Below are 23,154 nucleotides of genomic sequence, written 5' to 3' on the forward strand. Positions count from 1 at the left end.
AAATCCTCTTTGAAACAATGATTTAAGTAAATCATTTCTGATAAGTTGTCTTGCCAGTACTTTTGGCCTCACCATAAAAATGAGGAGAAAAGTCAAATTTATATTCTCATATCCATGGCTAATTTGGTATGACCCAGAAAAGAAAAGAAAAGGATGAATTTTAGAAAGAAAATATTTTTTTGAATTTTTTGGATGATGTTTTTTTTTCATAATTATCAAAGATTATTTTTTTTCGTTTAAGTATTTTGATCCATAGTTCATGTCAAATAAAATTGATAGATCAGTAAAATCATCGTGACACGGAGTCATCGGATATAGTTAAGCTAGGTTGGATCTTGATTAAGACTTGATTATTGTTAAAATCAAATAACTATAATGTTCCAACTATAATTTAGATAAACTGACTCAAAACATAATATAAGTAATCTCATATATAAAAATATAGTTCAAATAAATATCGTTTATTATAAGAATAATAAAATAGAATGATTTCTATTTTAGTTATAAAATAGTTGAAATCTATTGAAAAATAGTTTACTATTTAAATGTTAAAAAAAAATTTTAAAAAATAAATATATTTAGGAATTATATCGGTTCAATTATAACGGACCAATCCATTGAACCGAGTTACCCGTGAGGCAGTCATCCTCGGGTTACCTCGGGGGAAGGACGAGCGTCACTCGTTGAGCGATCGTCTTCCGCAGCGCGACGAGGCGTCGGCTCGTTGGACTCCCCCCAACATCCCAATCCGCTTCTCTCTCTTCACCCTTCGTGTGCGTGCGAGGCGAGATGAATCGACCCGCCGGCCCCCTTTTTGCCCGGGGAGAAAAGGCAGCTATGGTGGCGGCGGACTTGATCCGGAGGTGCCGGGAAGGCGGTATCACGTATGGTTATCTTCTCCTCTACATTGCCTTGTCCAGCGGCCAGATCTTCTTCAACAAGGTCACTCCCCCTCTCATTGCTTCGCTCTCGTATAATTATGAGATCTCGTTTCGAGTCAAAATACCAGGGTTGCAATCTTCTTACTCTTTAATGTGTTTTCGTTCTTGTAGAATTCTGAATCCGTGCTGTTCTTCGGATGTATTTTTCAATCCTAGACTTACTTTAGGGCATACGAGCAAGATCGTGATGCCAAGGTGTTGATTCCCAGAGGTCGTTTATTTTGTTCCTTTAGATGTGCGCCTCGAGAAAAGTCAACAAGTGGTTGGTGGTGGAGATCTAGATCTTTAATGCTTGGTAACGTAGGCATTTGGTAGCATTAACCACATGCGAATTTTTATTAGGATTAACATAAATACTAGCACAGCCTCATCGGTGTATGATATGTTTACACGTTAAGGACCACTCTTTGATGCTTGGTAACGTAGGCATTTGGTAATTGGCAGCATTAACCAAACGTGAATTTTTATTGGAACTAACATAAATACTAGCTAACCTCATCTTACATGAAGCGTATGATATGATTAAAGGTTAATCTTAAGGTCCACTTACCCTGGTGAACTTGGCACACTGAAAGATGTAACCATCATGAGATTTCTTTTAGAATCGTTTATTTGGAATTGAAAACAGCCTTTGTTCTAGAAAAGTGATGATGATTTAAGGTGCAAAGAGGATTCAAGTGGCTTACAAATTTAAATTTACTTTGTCTTGCTTTAGCAGGCTTAAAAATTAGGAACTCAAACGTGTCCTGCCCTAAATGATGAATGCTGATAGGAGCAACCAATAGAATTCTTTTGTTTGTAGGTGCAATTTTCAAGATGGGTTTCTCAAGTTTGCGGTGGACCAAAATTCCATGTAGATGTTTTGAAGAGGTAATAGCAATAATGATAATAAAGTCGTAAGTCCCAACTATTTGGCGTCGGCAGTGATTGAAAAAGGCGCTCGGGCGCTCGCCTAGGTGCTCGGGCGAGGCGAGGCGAGTCCCGAGTGCTTTGCTAATGTCCCAGGCGGCGCGCTTCAAACAGGCGCCGCCTGGGCGCTCGCCCGAGCCCAGGCGTTGGGCGCTCGCCCGAGCCCAGGCGCTGGGCGCTTCGGGCGAGCGCCTGGGTAAACCAAGTGACCGAACCAGGATTTTAGGTCTGGTTCGGTCCTGGTTCGGTTGTTAGTTGGTTCAATCGAACCAACTAAACCGATATAACCCTTACCCAACCCTAACCCGCTGCTGCTGCCGCTGCCACTCCCGATCCCGATCTCGCTGCTTGTCGCTCCTGCTCCCGCTGCCGCTGTCGCTGCTCGCGCCTCCCACGAGCCTTCCCGCTACTCGCGCCTCCCGCTCCCTTTCCCTTTCCCGCTGCCGCTGCCGCTGCCGCCGCTCTGTCACGGACAAACTTCTAAACAAGATGTTAGATGTAATGCTTATGTGTGTCCGTGTCTTTTGGCATGTTCATACCTTGTACAACATGTAAAGGGGCGGCCGAAGGCTTAATAGTCCCATTTTAGTTGGGTTGGTGGCCTCTTTAGGCTTGTAAATAAAGGTTGTGTCATGTGGACACGCGTGAGAGCTTTTCGGTCTGTAATGGACCATTTTACCCTTTGTTGTGCCACTGTTCAGAGCTTGTAAAGTCTGTTTGTAATTTGCATTGTCTATGAAGTGTTTTTCGGAGATGTTTGCTTGTGGATCCCGATTGAGGCGTTCTCTCTAACCCGTTCTCTCTTTTGGTGGTCCTAAGGGACAATGGGAGGCTTCGGGGAGGCTGACCTTTGCGGATGGACACGCAAGGGTGCCACACGACTTAGGCAAAACCAGCTAAGTCCGTGTCATATGGTATCAGAGCGGGACAAGCACTCATAGAAACACTTGACATGCAAACGTGGGGGACCTAGCGGGGCTGCATGGAGGGCAGTCAGCAACGCGCGACCGTTTGAGGAAAAACAGGCATGGAGATGTAGGGAAAAGAGTCGCTCAGAGGAGCGGGCATCTAACATTGGCATTCAGAGGAATGGCCAACCCTTCGCGCAAGAGGCACCACGAGAACAGGCAAGCTTGGAAGAATGCGGAGCGCACAAAGGTTGGGATGGCTGAGTTTGAGCTACGGCTCAACGTTGACAACTTTACTTGATGGTGCTCAAGGCAAGCGAGGCGCTTGGCAAAGGACGAGACCATGCAAAGTGGAATGAGTTGCTCAGCGATCGAAAGAGTTGTGCAAAGCTCACAGAGGTGAGGGGAATTGCTAACTCGAAGAATTCGGTACTCATGCATGGGCTTGTATACGGACGATGGAATGTTCGTGGCCATCCCAAGGCGGTCGAGACTCGGCGCCATGGAGCATTGAAACTTTCTCTTCGGCATGCGAAGGATACATCCGGAGGAGGCTGAAGTGTGCAACGAGTTCAGCATGTTGCTAGGCCTTGAGGGGTGCAGCGGTGGCTGTATTGACGTGGAGGCGCAATCTAGCAAGTGCGTTTGCAAGAGGCAGAACAATGCACAGTTTGTTCAGCAGATCGGAGTAGTCCAAGGGGATGGTGGTCTCCGAAACGAAGAGAGATGTTGCTCCAACGGGACAGTTATCCAGGAGGGATAAGTCTTGGCTCTCCAGAGGGAGAATCATGTGAGATGGACTTCACATGTTGAGGAGGAGTACCTCACAAACAACAACTCCACGAAGCTCAATGGACCGAGCAAGCAGCGAGGAGTTGTTGCATGATCTCGCTCAAGAGAATGCATTGGTGGATGCATTGCGAGATCAAGTGGGGGAGCGACCTAAAGCAACTTAAATGAAGGCACACTTGGAGTCGATGTAGAGATCGGACTTAAGGGAGGGCTGACCCGTGGAATGGTGGGCTCGAGGGCCACCATCGACTCAATGCAAAAACGAGGAGCGGAGCAACTTGGGTGTAACTTGGCGAAGTACCCTAGCCGCATGAAGGGAGCCAGCAGAGAAGTTGGAACATGGAGCAGAAGCACAGTGCTTTCCTTAGACAAAGGTCAAAGACATAAACCCTTGCAGAGGCAAGGGTAGGATTATGTTGTTCCATGGGTCCTTCATTCTGACGGAGCGGACTCATCTTGCATGGTGCCAAAGACGAAGGGAGCTTCTGGGCACATGCACCTTATCTCGGAGGAGCATTTGATGGAGGAACTAAGGCGACTCAATTTGCGGAGGCGAAGTTGGGTTCAGAAGGCCTTAGCACGGGGCAAGAGGACGCAGAGGCGGGTACTCTTGAAGAATATGCCACAGTGTTGCCATTCGAGTTGCTATGAAGGAAGCAGTGTGCAGCGGAGATTGTACTGGTAGGGGCAGAGGCCCAGGATCCAGGCAATGGTGCACAATTTACAGTGAAGTCGGTGGACTTCGGGAGCTACTAGGCGACGGACTGTCCTAGAGCGGTGCTTCATCTAGGTGTGACCCAAGAGTGGGTGGATGAAGGTCGATTGCCAAAGGAGCGAACAAAATCGAAGGTGGAGGAGACCCTGCGATGTATTGGCAGAGGCCACACATGGAGGGTTCACAATTCGAGTTTATTCCACAAGGATCAGAATGCAATGGAGATGTCACCACGAGGCGACATGGTGCAGCGGATCGTGGTGGAACAGTTCGTGGCAATGCGATACACACGACATCGTCCCGTGAGGGATGAGATCATATGGAGGTATGATCGGGAGCTATTGGGAGCTCCGCTTTGGTGAACAACACGAAGGCAAGAAGGGCTATGGGTTCAAGGAGTGAAGGCCATGGTACCGCAGAGGCGGGTCTTCCGTGCGTGCATCGAATTGTGCATCGGATGAAAACCTTGGTCATCAGCATATGGGGGCTGTGTTCCACTAAGGGAAAAGTTCGAATGCAAGTACCAGTGAGTTCCATGGGAGGGACTTGATCATGCAGAGGTATGATCGAAGCAGCTGGAGAGTTGGACTGCTCCAGAGCTCATATTCGCTTAAGGGAGCCCGGCAAGTCAGAGGACAAGGCCGAGTAAGCGAACGTTGCTACCAAGGAAGCTAAGGAGAACAGAATCGGTGCAAACCCTACAACGTGATGGCAGAGGCCATGCATGGGAGTTGCAATCTGTCTTTCCATCGACCAAACAGTCTGCTTGGAGAACACAGAGGTGTTGAAGCAGGGGGTCGAAAGGGGCGAGGAAGCGACGACGAGTCCAGAGGGACTTAGTTACCCAAAAATCAAGCATCAGTTAGAATGGAGGTGGACTCAGAGGAGTGCCACGGAGACATCTCTACTGATTGTGAAGAAAAGGGATGCAGATGCGAGGCGACGGATAGTAGGGCCATGGGCATCGCAGCGCCATGGTACCGCAGAGGCGGGACTTCCGTGCAAGTCATTGATCCCTTGCTCTCATGGAGGGAGAGCGCTTGGTCGTGAAAGGGGCCGAGGAGGTGGAGCATGCAGAGGCAATCTCCAAGTACCGAGACAAGGCTGAAGGGCAGAGGCCAAGAAACTTCGTAAGACCGGTGTCAACAAGTTTCTCATCAAGATAGCCGTAAGTGAATGACTTCGGGTCATGCAAGAGTGCACGACCAAGGAACGAAGCAAGCAGTACGTGGTGCTGTTCCTTTGCTACTCAGTGGAGTAGGCGGCAGGGTTGATGGAGAAGACGGTACAATCCCAGAGGCGACCTCATCTATCAGAGAATTACTCCAAGTTGGGGTGAAAACTTCCCGCATTCCAGAAGTTCGATGGCATTGAGAAGGTGAATCACAGTAGCTAACTCAATGCAAGGAGTGCAAACACTTCAAGTGCTTCAGAAGTGTGAGCAAAGAGCAGGCGAAGGCCAGTAACCAGCTCGATGCATGAAGTACAACCTCGAGGAGGCGGGCGAAGTCAAGTAACCTTTGCCTTCTCAACTCTTAAGAGAATGGGCGAAACCGAGTACCCCAATTCTCTTATCTATCCAGCAGAGGAGCTCTGCACAAGTTCAAAGACCCTTCGAAGATAATGGAAGACAATAGTTGTCAAATCCTCACCAACGGTGATCAGTGCTACTGAGAGTAGATTGTCCGCTTCATTTCCCAACGAAATGCCAATCGAAAGCGGAAGTGATGCGAACCTACTTGGATGTGACAACTAACTGAAAGAAGAGTCAATGAGCAGATTTTGTGGAGGAAGGACCCAAAACTTCAGAAGTTTGCGAGATGATGCTCGTTAAAGCTCCAACAAGCATCCACCCAGTTCAAGCAGCATGTGGAATTTATGAGAGACTGGCGCAGTAAAGATGGTCTTTTCCTTCATCTGGGAGATCCGCAGGAATCAATGAGGATCAACACAACTCAGCCAACCCCACACCAGAGTCAGAGTCATTGGCGAGTTGAAGCAGCATGGCGGATCAAAGGTTCGACTACTCAAAAACAGCAGCGGAGAGCAGCTGGGAGCCAGGAGGCGCATTGCAGCTGGAGCAGAAGATTGAAGACTCAGCAAAGGCGAAGAGTTGCAGTGTTCACAAAGGTTTCGATGAGGACGTCGAAGAGATAAGTGGGGGAGAATGTCACGGACAAACTTCTAAACAAGATGTTAGATGTAATGCTTATGTGTGTCCGTGTCTTTTGGCATGTTCATGCCTTGTACAGCATGTAAAGGGGCGGCCGAAGGCTTAATAGTCCTATTTTAGTTGGGTTGGTGGCCTCTTTAGGCTTGTAAATAAAGGTTGTGTCATGTGGACACGCGTGAGAGCTTTTCGGTCTGTAATGGACCATTTTACCCTTTGTTGTGCCACTGTTCAGAGCTTGTAAAGTCTGTTTGTAATTTGCATTGTCTATGAAGTGTTTTTCGGAGATGTTTGCTTGTGGATCCCGATTGAGGCGTTCTCTCTAACCCGTTCTCTCTTTTGGTGGTCCTAAGGGACAATGGGAGGCTTCGGGGAGGCTGACCTTTGCGGACGGACACGCAAGGGTGCCGCACGACTTAGGCAAAACCAGCTAAGTCCGTGTCAGCTCGCTGCTGCTTCTTCGTTTCTCCGTCAGGCTTAGTATACAGTATACTCTTAATATTAAGTTTATTTGAATTTTGAAATGATTAATTTTCAATACTGTTAATAGATTAATAATATATTTTGAAACTTTTTGTTAATGTGAAACTTTTTGAATTTTGAATTTTATATTGTTAATGTAAACTGTTAATAGATTAATAATATATTTTGAATTTTGAAACTTTTTGTTAATGTGACATTGTGATTTTGTATCTTAGATTTTCTTAATTTAATAGCATATTTTTATTTAAAATTTTAAATAATTATATTTATTAATTATATTATATATTTTTATATTTTAGCGTCTCGTTTCGCTCGGGCGAGCGCCTAGCGCCTCGGGCGTTTTTGGACCTTGGCGCTTAGCACTTTTTAAATCACTGGGCGTTGGATATATGAATCTTTTGCCATCATTGGGATCCGTAAAAAGTCATGTTTAGCTAAGTTTAGAATACTTAAGTCTTTATTTATAGTTTCTATTAAAGTGTTTTTATATCTTCCTTTACCTTTTCTCGTACCACTAATCGGAGGTCTCCTAAGCATATGCCCATGCTATCTTAAATTATTTTCTCTCTTCTTATCTTTTTTAGTAACTCCACATATCCATCACAACATGCTCATCTCAACAACATAAATTTTTTTGTATATGTTATTTTTAAACTACTTAATACTCAAATCTATAAAGCATTGTTGGTCTTACGATTGTCTTATAAAGATTTTATTTTAATCTCCAAAGTATTTGATGATCACATAAGACTCCTGATGCCTCTCACCATTTTAACCAACCTGTTTTTATTTTATAAATAATATCTGCATCGATCTCTTTATCTTGTTGAATAATTGATTTAAGATATCTAAATATTTTACTTAAAGAGATTTTTTGTCCATTCAACTTAATCATATTCTTCTGCTTATTTCTAGAGTTACTAAATTTGTATTTTATATATTTAGGTTTAGTCCTATTTAATCTAAAACCTTTAGCTTCTAAAGCTTGTTTCCATAGCCCAAGTTTATAAGTAATTCCACTTTGACTTTGAAGCTTATAATTAATTCCACTTAGGCTCTGTTACTTGAAGAGGCAATAAGCCAAAATTTCTCAAGACTGAAGTTGTGTTATTCTATGTAATTGAGTGTTGTGTAGACACATAAAGTAGATATCTCGATCCATTTGGATAAGCTTTTCTTTGTATGATTCTTTGACTGCACAATTACTATAAACTAAAGTGATTGTTTGCTCTTTGTAAGCACGATTAATTTAAGTGATGGGTTGTGATCGTTTTCTGTATGTATCATGTTTATATTAAGTGCTGAATTATTGTTCCTGTGCCTAAACATATAAATTTCTGATGCCATTGCTCAAAGAGATCTAATCTGATGCAGAGGATCACACATAAAAGATTGGCCAAGTATGAAAATTAATGCACCTTTCACCTTTTACTCAGTGAAATAGTTGTTATTAACTTTGAATAATCGAATTCAAATTTATAAAAATTAGTGAAACTGGATGCTCTTTCCTGTAGCCTTATAGGTAATTGCAACTTTTTTTGGTTATTTCTAATTAATTTTGTCACTGATCTATCAGTGACTATGTAGCACAATTTTTTTTAAAAACTTTGATTTTACATGGCTAATATGCTTCATTAATGGTGCAGTGGGTCTTATCCTCTAAACAGATCAATTTCCCCTATCCAGTTGCATTGACTTTACTTCACATGCTTTTCTCCTCTGTATTATGCTTTCTACTCACCAAAGTCTTTAAGGTACTTGTTCTTTTGAGCAATACAAATTTTTTTCTGAAATACATTTGCTTGTTGCATAAATATGTGGTTCTTATTGACCATTATTTAATTATTATTCGTTTATATTTTTTCTATTTTCAAGGTATTTTTTTATTTGTTTATCAGATTATAAAGATTGAAGGGGGAATTTATTCAGAAATGTGAGTAATCAACTATGCTTATCTTTTCAATGTTTACCATGCATTTTGTCGCCCTCTGACTTTCTGTCTTATTCCATTAATCTTTCAGACATCATGCAAGTACATTTGCACCTATTTTGAGATTCATTATAAAATTAGAGGGATCAATTAGCTGTTACATTAATAACATATCCGTTACATTGATGGAATATCTTAGGTTCTCTAAAAAATATATTTACTGTGTCTTGCATAAATGCATAGTATGTATAAGTTACTTTTGCAATATTTGGCTCTGTAAAACCGATGTCTGTGTTGAAAAGGATACCATATTTAGAGAAAAAGGATCTGTTAATGGGGAGAAGTTGAGGCAGGTTTGAATAAGCAAAAATTCTTTCAAGATGGTTGTACATCTTTAGAGGGAGAAAGCAGGGTGTAAGACCACAGTACCAAGTTGGATAGATACCAGAATATACCACTGGATGCACCATAATTTGAATAATGGTTTTTTCCAATTGCAAACTGGGCTCTGATCTCATATTTCATTTTTGGGACTCACTGGATTCTGAATCCTCAGATATATCACATCAGTCATGCCAATTGGTGCCATGTTCGCAATGACTCTTTGGCTGGGAAATAGTGCCTACCTCTACATATCTGTTGCATTCGCCCAAATGTTGAAAGCTACCAGTAAGCTCTAAATTTTTTTCTCACTTTATCGTGTTCTAAACTCTAAACAAACCCTATTGGTGATTTGTTGTTAAAATGGATGCCAATAATGTTTTTTCTTTTGAATTTTGCAGTGCCTGTTGCTGTGTTTTTTCTTGGAGCAGCTGTAGGCCTTGAAGCTTTTAGTTGTAGAATGTTTACTATCATGTCTGTGATTAGTGTTGGAGTAGTTGTGGCTTCATATGGGGAGATTAGCATCAGTTGGATTGGTGTGGTTTATCAGATGGGTGGTGTAGTTGGTGAAGCTTTAAGACTAATCTTCATTGAAATCTTTGTCAAGAAAAAGGGTGTTCGATTGAATTCAATATCTATGATGTACTATGTTAGTCCCTGCAGGTAGTATTGGACTATTCATGTTCCAGTTTCTGGTTTAAAATCCTTCTTCCATGGAGTAATGATGTTTATTTGCTTTTCACAGTGCTTTGTGCCTGTTTGTTCCATGGATATTCTTGGAGAAACCAAAAATGGATTCTAGTGGGCCCTGGAACTTCCCACCAATAATTTTGGGTCTTAACTGTCTTTGTACATTTGCACTCAATCTGTCAGTTTTCCTTGTGATTACCCGCACAAGTGCTCTGACGATTCGTGTTGCTGGAGTTGTCAGGGACTGGGTTGTGGTTTTACTATCAGCTTTGATATTTTCTGATTCAAAGCTGACAATCATCAACCTGATTGGTTATGGTATAGGTATGTAGTAAACATCTGCTTTTGATGTGTTCACTTTTCCTAGTACTCTTTTTTGTTGCTTCCAGAGTCAAAAGGTTTGGTGATACTCTTTGTTGGTATATCATATTATTTATGGTTTAGTCTTTTTTAAATTAGCATTTGTAAGTACCTGTTATTTTTGTTTCTTCCTTCTTTTTTTTTTGCTGGAAAGCCTAGTTTGAGATATGGATTTCTTCAAGAAGTGGGTTTATCTTTTGTTATGAGAGCTTAATTTTGCTGACTGTTGTGTTTCTCTCTTTCAACAATTGGGTGGTAATGCTACTTGATTCCAGAATGCTGTAGGATCTAATGATTGCCCCGCAAAGTAGTTTGATAGTTGAGTCGGCTATGTTTTATTGGTTATATCTATGTTTAAGAAATTAGTGAATATTTTTTGCAGTGTCTTGATCATTTTTTTTTATCTGCAGCTATTTCAGGTATTGTGGCATACAACAATCACAAGTTGAAAAATGAAGCATCTGAGATAAAATCAGTGGTTAATGTTGACACTGATGATCAAGGAAAATCCCAAGATGATCAGGCAGCCTTGATCCCGCTAAAGGAAAATACATAAAGGTGATTTCCATGATTTCTGGGGTGAGACTAGAAATCAGATGATGGATCACTTTCTGCTTTGTCTTATATTCGATAGAATTCTCAGAAATGGGAATATGCTTATTTTGACTGTAAAACAGGACAAATAATAGTTTATCAGTGAGAAGCCGTCTTAGCTCGACAGCTCTTTTCCATGGTCAAATATTTTGGAATTGTTTCATGGCATGATCGTTGAGAACTTGAAAGTTTGGCACTCTGGTATAAGTTGGTGACGGTGTGACAAGCAAGTAGCCAAAATTAAGATATCATTGCCTCCAGATTCTGATTGCAGTTTTAAGACTGGTGGGTTTGCGTGTACATGTATGATATAAACTTACATTAGAGTTGTTTCCCCACCTCCAGCTGAACAGTTTATTCTTAATTAAATTCTTTTGTTCCATGTTGTTCCAGGATCAATTGCTTGTGTTCAACAGGTTTGGTCAGTTGAAATTGGATTGGCTTGATTTTTAGTATTCCTAAGTTTTTTTAAGGGGAATTAATCAGAACTAACACAAATTGCTGGCATGCTACTGATGCTGCCATGTTTGAGGATATCATTCCATCGTTTTATTTCTTCTTCGTTATAAAAATTTAATATAATAAAAATAAGAGGAGAATCACTTTTTGACCACTAACGTCAACACTCAAAAATCTTTTTTGATCTCGTTCTTCGTGCAAGTGAAATTGTATTCACTTTAAAGGTACCTTAAGTAATCCTACGCACATGAGCTCGAACAATATCGAGTTGATCAAGATATCAATAACTTCTTCTCATAATATTATTTTAGTGATAGAAGAATGAGTCGATGTCATATAAGCGTTCATCTATTGACCCTTTCAATGAACGCTCAGCAAAGCTCCTGACTCATAATACTTTCACTTGGTGGGCAACAACCACTCTTTTCGCATATGAGCATATCCATCTCGATGCAGACACTAATACAATACTGACATCTATTCAATGACCCGGGTCTCTTACCCTCAAGAATGATCCCAAGCCACCTGCTTGTTCTTATCGAGATGTTTTTAAATCTCACTTGATAAGTGCAAATGCTAACAAGTACGATATAGGTCGTTGTTTCGCTTTTGTCCTAGTTAACCCAATAGGTAGTGCCACTAGCTCAATCATCATCACCGACTCCAGTGCAATCGGCATTGACACCTATCGAGGTTTCTCAACCCGACGTGGTGTCGACATTCCAGAAGTGCCCGAGACTCATTAAACTATCAGTCGTGAGGGCACTTCAATCCCTAATCATAGAATTCAATGGATTGTAGCACTACTCTACCCTACCTTAATCTGAGGCCCACTTGACAGAGTTGATAGAGGATTTCCTATAGATCTAACTATTACTGATGGATCGACGTTTGGAAGAGATGCAATGAGAGTTCCAATAATCAAAAGAGGAAGCACTAGTCAACCCCACCTCAGGTCGATCATCATTCACTTGGAAAATCCAAGAAGAATCGACTCTAATAAACTTTCACCTCTCATCCTTAGAGGCATTTGATGATAATGCTGACCTGATAAAGCATATTATAGATTTTCGTGCCTAAATAACATTGTACGGTACTTGAGATACTTTGATGTGCCGCACCTTCCTGAGCACGTTAAAAGGCCCAACACGAGAATGGTATACCCGTCTAAGTCGTTATAAAAAAATAAAATAAAAAATTATTTTCAAGATATACTTGTTGCAAGATATATAGGTGTTTCAGGAAAGAAAGTTTCGATTAAGTCTCTACATGTTAATGTTTGGCACTCAACATCTTTATAAAAACTTTAACAAAAAATGTTTCATTTAATTATAGGCAAAATGATAATTATTCCAAGATAGATGGCAAAATTAAATGAGAATTGAGCTCATTCATATTCTTGACCCAACTCATCAAGCTCTGTTTCCAACCCGAACCCATGTAGCTTCGACAGCTCTGTCAACCCTTCCAACACCCAGTAGATCTTCCATGTCTGCGAATGTCGTGTGTCTGACGACAAGAACTCGACCACTTCAGAGTCCACTTCGATGGAGCTACCTCCCGGTGTCTTCTCTGTGCTCTGCTCCCTCGCAATCCGCTTCATCCTCGCAACATCCTTCCATCTCCCCGCAGCTCCGTATATGTTCGAGAGCACGACGTAATTCGCAGCATCTCCTGGCGCAAGCCTCGCCAGCCGATCCATGGCGAGCTCGGCCACGGCGACGTCCCTGTGAACCTGGCACGCACCGAGCAGGGCATTCCAGATAACGCAGTCCGGTTCCACCGGCATCCTCCTGATGAACTCCACTGCCTCGGTGAGCAGCCCTGCTCGGCTGAGAAGGTCCACCATGCACCCGTAGTGCTCCATCCATGGAACAAGATTGTAGTCCTCGGACATCGACCGGAAGTGCATCAGCCCGTCATCGACCAGGCCGATGTGCACACAGGCGGACAGTGCTCCGACGAATGTGATGCCGTCCGGTCTCTCCCCGACGCGCTTCATCTGATGGAACAGCTGCAGTGCATCCGCTCCTCGTCCGTGCATCGCCAACCCTGCGATCATGGAGTTCCAAGTTACCAGGTCCTTCCTCTGCATGGCATCGAACACGTCCACGGCGTCGTCGATGCAGCCGCACTTTGCGTACATGTCGATGAGTCCATTGCTGACGCAAACGCTGGTGTTCAACCCGTTGGCCTTGGCGTAAACATGAATCCGTCTTCCCCGGTGGAGCGCCCCCAGTTTCGAGCACGCCGACAGAACAGTCGCAAGAGTGGCTTCGTTGGGCTTGACGTCGTGCGCCCGAAGAATGCGGTCGAAAACCTCCAAGACCTTGTGGTACTGGGCGTCGTGAGCGTATCCTCCGATGAGCCCGTTCCACGAGAACACATTTCTTTCAGGCATCTCCTTGAAGATACGCTCGCAGGTGTCGAGGTCTCCGGCGTCGGCGTAACCGAGTAAGATGTTGTTCCAAACAATGGCGTCCCGATCTGGCATGGAAGCAAAGAGCTCCGTGGCCGCGGCCATGTCCCCGCGCCTCGTGTATCCCGAGATGATGGTGTTCCAGAGGACCACGTCGCGGTCCGTGCTCTGATCGAAGAGGCTTCTGGCGGAACCGAGATCACCGTTCGAGAGGTAGGCCGCGACGATGGCGGTCCATGCGACCACGTTCTTCGCTGGCATCGAGGAGAACACCTTCCGCGCCCAGCCGATCGCTCCCACGCTCGAATACATGTCGATCAACGCGGGAACCGCGAAGTCATTCCCTTCGAACCCACTCTTGATCGCCAGGCCGTGCGCTTGCTCGCCCTCCTCCGTCGCACGGACCGCGGTGCAGGACTTGATGACGAGCGGGAACGTGTACCGGTTCGGCCGCACGTCCCTCCTCCTCATCCGGCGAAACAAGGCCATCGTGTCCCTGTGAAGCCCGGCCCCATTGTATCCTTTGAACATCACGTTGTGGAGGACGGTCTTTGGCTGGGAAATTTGGTCGAACGCCTGGCGTGCGAGCTTGGGGTTTCCACATCGGAAGGAGGCGGCGACAACTCGGGGGGCAAGGAAGGGGTTATGGTGGAGGCCATGGACGACGACATGAGCCTGGATCTGGAGGAGCAGCTGCGGCCTTCTGCATGTCTCCAAGAGAGAGACGAGGCGTTCTTCGATGAGCCTGTGAGAGGGGGTTGGAGGAAACTTGCCTATTTTCTCGGAGGAGCGGTCAATATATTTGGGTTGGGCGGAGGGAAACAGTGACGAAGGTCGTTAATGTCTTAGTCTCGTGCGTTCGCTGCCTTCATCCCACGGTACGGGATTAAGTCAAATCTTTCCGCATTGGTTGACTTTTAATTTATCACATGAGTTGGAACATATCTAGTCACATGGATTGATTGTACGTAATCACATGAGTTAGATCGTACATAATAATCACATGGATTGAGTCGATCTAGTTTGATAAATCAATTTAACTTAAGTCAGACCCTAATTAGAATTATCTTATCAAATTATATTTTAAAAATTATATTATTATTATTATTACTTGTATGCTAAACTTAAATTTTGAGGAAGTAGAATATATTTTATATGACAGGAAACACAATTTATTTCTAATTAATTTATTTTATATGCATAAATGAATCAAATTGTCCCTTTGTTGCGCCAACTTAGATTGCCTCCATCTCGTTGGATCATTGATCTCCTATAAATACTGGTATAAAACGGCTTTATCAGATATAATTTTGTGGAAGCAGTTGTAATTCTCTCTCTCTCACAAAGGCTTCCTAATTTTCTTTCAGTTCTAGTTTTTAAGTCATTCAATTCAAGACTTGAAGAAAGCTTGAAAGTTCACAGAAAAGGATTAAGATTACAACTTGGAAGAGAAAATAAACTCTACCAATCGGTTGTTTTAGATTTGCATAGTAATTATGCAGCACTTGAACTATACAAATAACTTCTTTTCTCTTCTCTTTGCAGAAAAAATACTATGTATATTGGCTCAGCTCTTCGTGCTGGCACAACACTTGAATTCATGCAAGACCCTAACAAGTTTATGAAGCAAACCTTTCATCAAGGCGAAGGAAATCAATAGACATGGGAAATACAATCAGATCATAGGTTGAGTTTGGATTTGTAAAACACTCACACGAGGCATTTATATACAATCCTATAACAGACGTGCCATGAAAGCTTTTACTAGTAAATCCAAGAGAGACATACACTTCTTCTTCTTCTTCTTCTTCTTCTTCTTCTTCTTCTTTTTCCCTTATTCTTTGTTCTAAGGAACCTCATAAGCCCCCAAGCCTCCTCAGCAGATGCCAACTGGATTTTCTTTGCCCTTGATTTCATCCTCGGGTTGAAGTGGTTCATCGAGTCCTTTGGACATCTGATGGTCCCAGAACTTCTTCTTGGCCCATGCGATGGCTTCGTCTATGGCGGCAGCTCCCTCTTTCCCTCCCATGCCATGCCCATTGATCTCTATCACATACGAGCTCTCTGCTGCTTCTCTATGCCCTTCCACTCCTCTGTCTGCTTTGGATAACACCGGGTCGAGGAAGACAGAAGATATCACAGAGGAGGGGGAATCTGCATCTGAATTGTCGCACCCCGTAGGCTCATCTTGGCTGCGACGGAAGCTGGCTTCGAGGCTGATGGTCTCCGGTGGCGAGAAGCAGCAGGAGAAGCTGATATGAGACCTCTGTCGAAGTAGCTCGCTTGAGCTGTGGTCTCTCTTCTTACAGTCTCTAGAATCCAGGTATGGATCTCTAGAATCCAGGTATGGATCCATGCCAGGAGTCCTGTGGCTGTTCCATTCCTCTCTGGAATTTGTCGACGGGGAAGAAACATACCGCCTGGATGGGATCGTGATTGGCCTGAAGCACAGCATAATTCACCAAAACATCAGAAAGAATGTTTCAGACAACTTCAATGGGTTCAAACTCCAGGACCAACAGAGCACCAAAGGCAATTGAGTACGGTAAAGTTCATCTGCTTGCACTTGCTACATGAGATCACTCTTTTGGGTTCCAACTCTAGAAAGAAAACCACTGCTTGCATAACATCATTAAGCGTGGAAGGTCATGATTTCATTCATCTGTAAAGTGTAATAACCATGATGATGTTGTTCTTGATAATGCTTACTGAGTGAGCTTTTACTTTTCCAGCAAACATAGAGCAAAAGATAATGCATTTCCATCATTGGTAACAGTTAACGATGAAGTCCTTATCTTGTTATTCAGAATCTATATTCTTTCAATGTGATGTTAGATAATGTTTAGGTATGATAAATTTCGAATGCGCTCCCCCGCAAGCTATCTAGTTTGGTGGCATTGTGCGTCCGTAACAGTAATGGGTGCACTCACTGACATCATGACATGGCATCATTCTCCAAAGATCACAGAAATGAAAATTTTAGGATAAATATAAAATAATTTGATGCATATATCCCCAATGATAATAAAAACTTTAAAGTACAGAAATTTTCAAAATTACATTGAGGCAACTTCCTTAATGAAATGTTTTTCATGTATAATCCTTTAAGATCAAGATATCATATATACATATGCCCATTAACTAGAGTCAACAATTAAGGCCATATAAAACATAAAATGATTGAACCTTGTAGTTTACCATGAATTTACTCTTTCTTAAGTCTAAATGATTAAGATACAAGCCATCAAAACAGCCTCTTTATTCAATTTACAATGATAAGACTATGTATAGCACTAAGTTATCCTCTTTATTCCTATCCATCCCACACTATCATCAGCCACCTACTCAACAAAATGTAAGGGCCTAATTCGAAATTTATGTTATGATTTGCTATATTTAAACGGATCCTAAATGCCTATTATCCTCAATTAGAAGGGAATTTTTGGTAGTTCATTAATTTCTCAAAAAATGTAAACCATTTGTAGTTTCATTGGTTATTCAAGAAATTACATGTAGGTCATTTGAAAGATAAGTGATTTGGCCTTTCCTTGAAGAAAAAATATCTATTTTTTGATATATTTTCGTTTATTTTTCACCAAAATTTTCATTTGCATGTATTGGGTTATTATACATGAAAAAGATGTGAAAAAAAAGGCAAAAAGAAGTATTAAAAAAAAGACCCAAAAAAAATTTATCATTATTTTCTTTTCTTTGGGTTGCTTTTTTTTTTTTGTTTCTAATTTGGTCTATCTCTACAACAAGGGGTTGAGATTGAACGGTACCTGAGCTTAGAAGCGAAGGAAGAGAGCACGGCGTCCTCCGCCATCGACGCCGCCATCCGGATGGGAGGGCTCATGTCCTCAGAGCTGAGGACCGAAGATGACGACTTGGACCTCGACTTCCGACCTCGGCCGCCTCCCTCCGACCCGAATATGTCGTCGTAGAACCCCTCCTCCGTCCTCACCAGCCCCGCCCGCGGCAGCGCCCCGAACGCCGGCACGCCCCGCCCGGCCGCCGCCCGCGGGATCCCTCGCGGCCGCTCCGCCGGACGGAAGAGCTCGTCGTAGAAGGAAACCGACCGGGGATCGGCCGGCGCATGGAGCTCGCCCGAGAAGCGGCGGAGCAGGACGGTCCGCGGCGGACCACCGAAGACGTCGCGGAAGTCGTCGGGGCCCAGGGGGGCGCCATCGCCAGCTCCGGAATCACCCCAGCGGCCCCGCCGCCCCCTCGCCTCCTCGGTGGAGCGCCGGCGGGGGAGAATGGATCCGATGGAGACCCGCCACGATTCGTCCATGTCGCCGCGAGATCGCTCGGTTGGTATTCGACGCGGGCGGTGGGCGAGCATTTATGCACCGAGAAAGAATGGCGTGCGAAAACGATCGCTGTGTTTCACACAACAGCAAACAGCGAAATCGAGCCACTCAGGAAGATGACCAGCTGGGGCCCGGTCGTTTGCTGTTTCGTCTTCAGTGCGTCCAATCCACGAGTCGAGTGAGCTCGAGTCCGACGACCAAGCACAGAGTGAGTTGACATAACCATCTACTCCTCGTAAGGCAGAAACGTCAAGTGGTGTGTCAGGACGTGTCTCGTCGTTGACCCATTGACCTCTATTGTTAATTATCTCGTCAGCTGAGCACCGACGAATCTCTCCTTCCCTTCGACAACAAACATATACTTAATCGACGAATTACAAGGACATGATCAACAGAAAGCTCTAAATGAGCTGTCCAAAGGAGACAGCCAAGGCATGTTGCAGCTGAAGCAAAGCAACAAAGGGAAGGAGGATGTCAAAGGGGAGGACGGATGCCCAGCTGCAGGTAGACACGACATGATGGAGGCTGATGGACTCACTCACCTTTATCGCATTAACCCTTACTTTTGCATCACAACTTTCTCTTCCTTTACAGACAAACAATGATGTGAATCCATATTTAATTAGCCACATGTGTGTCACTTTGTACCCAGCAAACTTCCCTGATTCTAAATGAAGCTGGTTTTGGATTGAGTACATGTGTTACAGACAAGCAGTGTTGGGAACAATGCATTTTCCTGGGTTTAGTTTATGGAATGTGAATCGGCACACCTTTGTTTCATGGATCTTATGTTTCCAATCTTGATGAAAGCCAAATCAATGAGCACTCAACATATCGAGTTTACAATTGATTCTCTTCAGAGCTTGCTACTCTTTAGCTTTACACAAGTGCTTGGATTCAGCTTTGTCATGACCCTCAATTAAAGCCAGCAATCTCCATCCTGGAGCACTCAGGATCTGCAATCTTAAATTACCCATGCACACGCAAGTGCTTGAATCTGAGCTCTTCTGCCAAGATCTGTTTTGATGGCCACCAGTAAATTCCAGACAGTGGATTCGACGGATTGGACTTAAGACTGCATCGCACTTTCCCTGAGGAGCTCCAGCCTGCCATGAGCGGCAGACAGTGAAGGGAGGATTCCTTACGTGATGTCTCCAAACTCAGAGCACAGAGTTGCAGTGACAAAAAAAGGGAGATGTGGGCAAAGCATGTCACCAAGCGCATCCGTAATCATTCTGTTTTCGCTTCTCATGGCACTGCAAGCTGCAGGGTGAAGACCAGCCTCCTCCTCTAATGCTGCTGCACCAGTCACTTGATCTCTGGGATTGGAGTCACCGAACGTGCTCACGAGTGATCCTGACTGATGTGTGTCGACCATGAATTCATCAGTGAAAGAAATGGACATGAAAGACTCAAGGGAAGGTGTGGTACAAGTAAAATGCAGTTACTGAGCATTCAACTCGAGTAATGCCGACAGGTTGATCGTGCTTCAACATATCAGCTAGCAAAAGCTGAAACCTCACAAGAAGAACAGACAAGGCAACAGCAAAAGATGAGATGGAAAGAGGTGAAGGGACCAAAGACAGTGAACCTGAAAAGGATACATCACAGGAAGTCTCTTTCGTTACAATTTCTGCACCTTGATTGGCAACCATACATTCTGCTCAGATGCTTGCTGATAACAAATTAACCTGCTTAATCTTTACATGGATGATCGACCTCAGGATCATCATCCTCGCTTCGCCTCCGTGGGTTTTGTGGACCTCCCATCTCATGAATGATGTATCGAGTGAGTCTTGTGGCTGGAGGTGACCTGCGATGGCCTTCTACTGGACCTTGAGGCAAGTCAACGAAGGTGGACTTGGATTCACGGGAGAGCGAAAATTGAGATTTGGAGGCGTAACCACGAAGACAATACTACCATTGCATGCATGACTCTGCCCCGACTGGTTCTTCCTCAGCTTATGGACATGGAATCTGAACTGGATAAAAAGAATGCATTCCTTCCCTTTGCATGCTCCGGAAACGGACACATTAGTTCTCCACGTCTATGTGAAGGTCGATCGTCTTCCAGCTTCATCTCCGTCTCTAGAGAGAAGATTGAGTAGCGAATCACATCAAGTTGGTCGAGAAGAAAAAAGTTACTCGAGCTCAGATCAAAGTTCAACAAGAATTACTTCATTAGATGACTCCCAAACTTGGACCTCTGTGTCTGCTCATTCTATTCTGTTCTATTTCGATCTCTTTGCTGTGTTTAATAACAGAAGAACTAGTCCTCTCCATCCTCGTCTTCGTGAACTCATTATCACACAAGTGATCGTCCTTGAATCCGTTCCTTGCTTTGTGCCACTCCACAACATAGAGTTGGACGTCGGCTTCTTCGCGTTTAGGCCCATGCAGTAAATGCTTCTCTTTCCGTGGCAACGTATCTTTTGGATAAACATTATTATAAGTCACTACATCAAATTATACTTTTAGCTATTGTTTTTATTTATATATCTCTGTAATTTTAACTACAACAAACTTTATTACTACAATTATTTGTTGTAGTGTCTCTATCCTTTACTCCATCAATATAAATGAAGGTTTCTTTTCTTCATTTCAAACTTTCAACCTTTCGGGATGACAAACAATTTCTCATACGATGAAGCGTAGTCTCTTAACACATCTCGAGGTTTATTCCAGCATCACTAGTCAATGGACCAACAAGCTTTGGTCCAAAAGTGTGCAAGACTAGCTTTTGGGTTCCATCCAGGCTATGCCAGCTGCAAGAGCATGCATCCTAAGGAGCTCCGACCTTAAATTTCATCTTGACTAAAGGCATCAATCATTGCATTTTTGAAGAAGGCAAAAAAAGCAGTGGCGAAGCAAAGACTAAAGTGAAAATTTTCTTTGATCACGTAAAAAGCTGCCCAAGCGATTGCTAGATGACTGACCGCTGCTCTCTCTGTAGAAGGTCGACTTCAAATAAATTCCAATGCAAAGTTGGCTTTATGGGCTGAGGGTTCCTTTAGCCTGGTGGTGGATTTTATTGTATGATTCCTTCTGCAAGCACTGTAATATATGCGAGCAAGCGTTATATTACGGAGATCATAAAGAGGCGGTTCGCGTACCGGCCCGGCTTACGTGTGTCGGCAGAGAGGCCGACCAGGAAAACCCACAGGTGACACGCGATAGCTGACGTCACCGCCCGCTCTCTGTGCAATGGGGAATCGCTCTTTCCTGGACGGTGTCTCGGACGAGACGTCGAGGATGGTTGGCGAGGAATCTCAGATCCACATGAGATCTAACGCTAGCAGTCGTCGGGTCATCGTTTCGACCGCCTTGTCCGCTCTTCTCCTTACTGCGGCCGGGAACGCGGCCAGGTTCGTTTCGAAGGATCGCTAGCTTCATTCCTTCTTCCGATATTAATCCCAGGTGGCGCTTGGATGACGACCGAAACCGCAAGGCGCCACGTACTATATTCCTCTGCCTCTCCGTCTCCGACTCCTGTTCTCTTGCCCACCTCTTTCCCTTCTCTCCGTCACCGCCTCTTCGTTTCTCGGGGCGAGATGGCCCGATTCGGTGGATGGATTCGGTTCTTGATGTTGTTCCTTCGAGTTCTCATGGAGAGGCCCGTCCCGAATGAGATCCAGCTCGTCTTCTGATCTCAGGTGGGTCGAATTTAACTTTCTGATTTCTCTCTTGCACGTTCCGATCGGTTCCTTCCCTCTGCTTGCCGTGGTTAGAAGTAGAACCGTACCAATGGGTTTGTTGCTTCTTGTTTGGGGTCAATTCTACAAGATTCGACGCTTGTAGCTGTCTGTTGAAAAAAGGTGGGAACTTTTTGGTAGGTCAACGGTGAGAGATGGCACGGTTTGGTGGATGGATTCGGTTCTTGATCTTGTTCCTCCGAGTTTTCATGGAGAGGCCCGTCCCGAGTGAAATCCAGCTCGTCTTCTGATGCCAGGTAGGTCGAATTAGGCTTCTTGATGTGTTCTTCCGCATCCGATTTGTTTCCTTGTCTCTCATCGAAGAGGTTCTCGACATCCTGGAATCATTGTTTTGTCGATTAATTCTTCAAGTTCCGATTTATTTTCTCCCTCTGGGACCGAAATAAGTAGTTTTGATGAAGAAAGCTGATAAGTGATCACCGAGCGTGGCTCTTTTGCGAGGGATGCATCGTCTAAAAGTCTAATGTTGTCTCTCCTTTGCAGGTGGAAGACGATGATGTTGAGGGGAAGACGCTGATGCTCCGAAAGAAGCAAGCTTGAAACTGAAGTTGACTCACGGTTGCGGCCATCAAAGCAAGCAGAGAGATCCGACATGTCATTCTTCTTTTTAGATGTACAAACTGAAGCCACAAACAGGGAAACTATCCATGTGGTTAATTCAATATGCTAGGTTTTTCTTTTTCCTTCTTTTTGGAAGATGCCTATCCTCCTGGAATCCTTTCTACCTCGAGCTCTGTTGAGCAGGACTCTAAAGTTCTGGCTTGATCTATAGCTTGTTTAGGAGGAGCAGATTGAGCCAACCATCTACCCTTATTTTCTGCAAGCTAGTTGATAGATTATGCCGTGTATCAGTTATATTCTTCCAAGCATTCATGTTTTTGAGTAAGCAATATAGTCCTTTTTCTTCTTTTTCTCTTCAAGCTGGCATCTTTCACGATCTGAATTGAATTGTCGCATACCTGGAAAGTAATCATGTCAAGATCCTGGCTTATTCTGTTTTCGGATGTTTGATTACACCTCAAAGAAGATAATTCCAACTCTCACCCCTATTAGAAACAAACAGAATCTGAGTTCTTGTCACAGGTGACTCACACTTCCAGAATGATGCTGTTTGGGGTCAGAATCCTGTTCTCAGGGAATGCCAAGATCCTGAAATGGTTCCACTGATACAAAAACAGTTTCATTTCAGATAGGAGAGGAATTTTGCTTTGCTATGGTTACATGGTTGGTAGTTTTTTTCTTTCTTCAATAGAGAATTTTCAGGAATAGGGAGCCAATGCCAGGTTGAATTATCAATGCACTGTTGACTTGGATGTCATGAACTGTTTAAAGGATCTTTTCTGCAAATGTCAATGTCTTAGCACAGTCTGAAGAGGC

At 43.8% G+C, this 23,154-nt stretch overlaps 3 protein-coding genes and 1 long non-coding RNA gene across 6 annotated transcripts; 2 read left to right on the forward strand and 2 right to left on the reverse strand.

The window, feature by feature from the left end:
- The first annotated feature begins 622 nt into the window (after window positions 1-622).
- On the forward strand, window positions 623-11,036 carry LOC103999525 (probable sugar phosphate/phosphate translocator At3g14410). Of its 2 annotated transcripts, XM_009421299.3 has the most exons (8): window positions 623-942; window positions 8,565-8,672; window positions 8,817-8,851; window positions 9,405-9,517; window positions 9,631-9,892; window positions 9,975-10,243; window positions 10,555-10,597; window positions 10,690-10,794. In XM_009421299.3, exons 1-7 carry the CDS (start codon window positions 790-792, stop codon window positions 10,569-10,571), a joined length of 957 nt encoding a protein of 318 aa, XP_009419574.2. In that variant the 5' UTR covers window positions 623-789; the 3' UTR covers window positions 10,572-10,597; window positions 10,690-10,794. The 2 variants fall into 2 exon arrangements, with proteins under 2 accessions (XP_009419574.2, XP_009419573.2); XM_009421298.3 differs by lacking the exon at window positions 10,555-10,597 and having other exon boundaries at window positions 10,690-11,036.
- A 1,568-nt stretch (window positions 11,037-12,604) lies between these two features.
- LOC103999524 (pentatricopeptide repeat-containing protein At1g08070, chloroplastic) lies at window positions 12,605-14,621 on the reverse strand. The gene has a single exon (XM_009421297.3). It carries the CDS (start codon window positions 14,280-14,282, stop codon window positions 12,720-12,722), a length of 1,563 nt encoding a protein of 520 aa, XP_009419572.2. The 5' UTR covers window positions 14,283-14,621; the 3' UTR covers window positions 12,605-12,719.
- Window positions 14,622-15,262: 641 nt separating this feature from the next.
- LOC103999523 (uncharacterized) lies at window positions 15,263-18,061 on the reverse strand. Its single transcript, XM_009421296.3, has 2 exons — window positions 17,534-18,061; window positions 15,263-16,192 (listed from the first exon to the last, which is right to left on the reverse strand). Exons 1-2 carry the CDS (start codon window positions 18,043-18,045, stop codon window positions 15,628-15,630), a joined length of 1,077 nt encoding a protein of 358 aa, XP_009419571.2. The 5' UTR covers window positions 18,046-18,061; the 3' UTR covers window positions 15,263-15,627.
- Window positions 18,062-21,136: 3,075 nt separating this feature from the next.
- Window positions 21,137-22,697, forward strand: LOC135594034 (uncharacterized). 2 transcript variants are annotated; one of them, XR_010479966.1, is made up of 3 exons: window positions 21,437-21,717; window positions 21,898-22,013; window positions 22,261-22,697. It is a non-coding gene; the product is annotated as an uncharacterized LOC135594034 (long non-coding RNA). The 2 variants fall into 2 exon arrangements; XR_010479965.1 differs by lacking the exon at window positions 21,898-22,013 and having other exon boundaries at window positions 21,137-21,717.
- The last annotated feature ends 457 nt before the right edge of the window (window positions 22,698-23,154 follow it).

This window comes from Musa acuminata, chromosome BXJ1-9 (assembly GCF_036884655.1).
Source record: "Musa acuminata AAA Group cultivar baxijiao chromosome BXJ1-9, Cavendish_Baxijiao_AAA, whole genome shotgun sequence".
Classification (NCBI taxonomy): domain Eukaryota; kingdom Viridiplantae; phylum Streptophyta; class Magnoliopsida; order Zingiberales; family Musaceae; genus Musa; species Musa acuminata.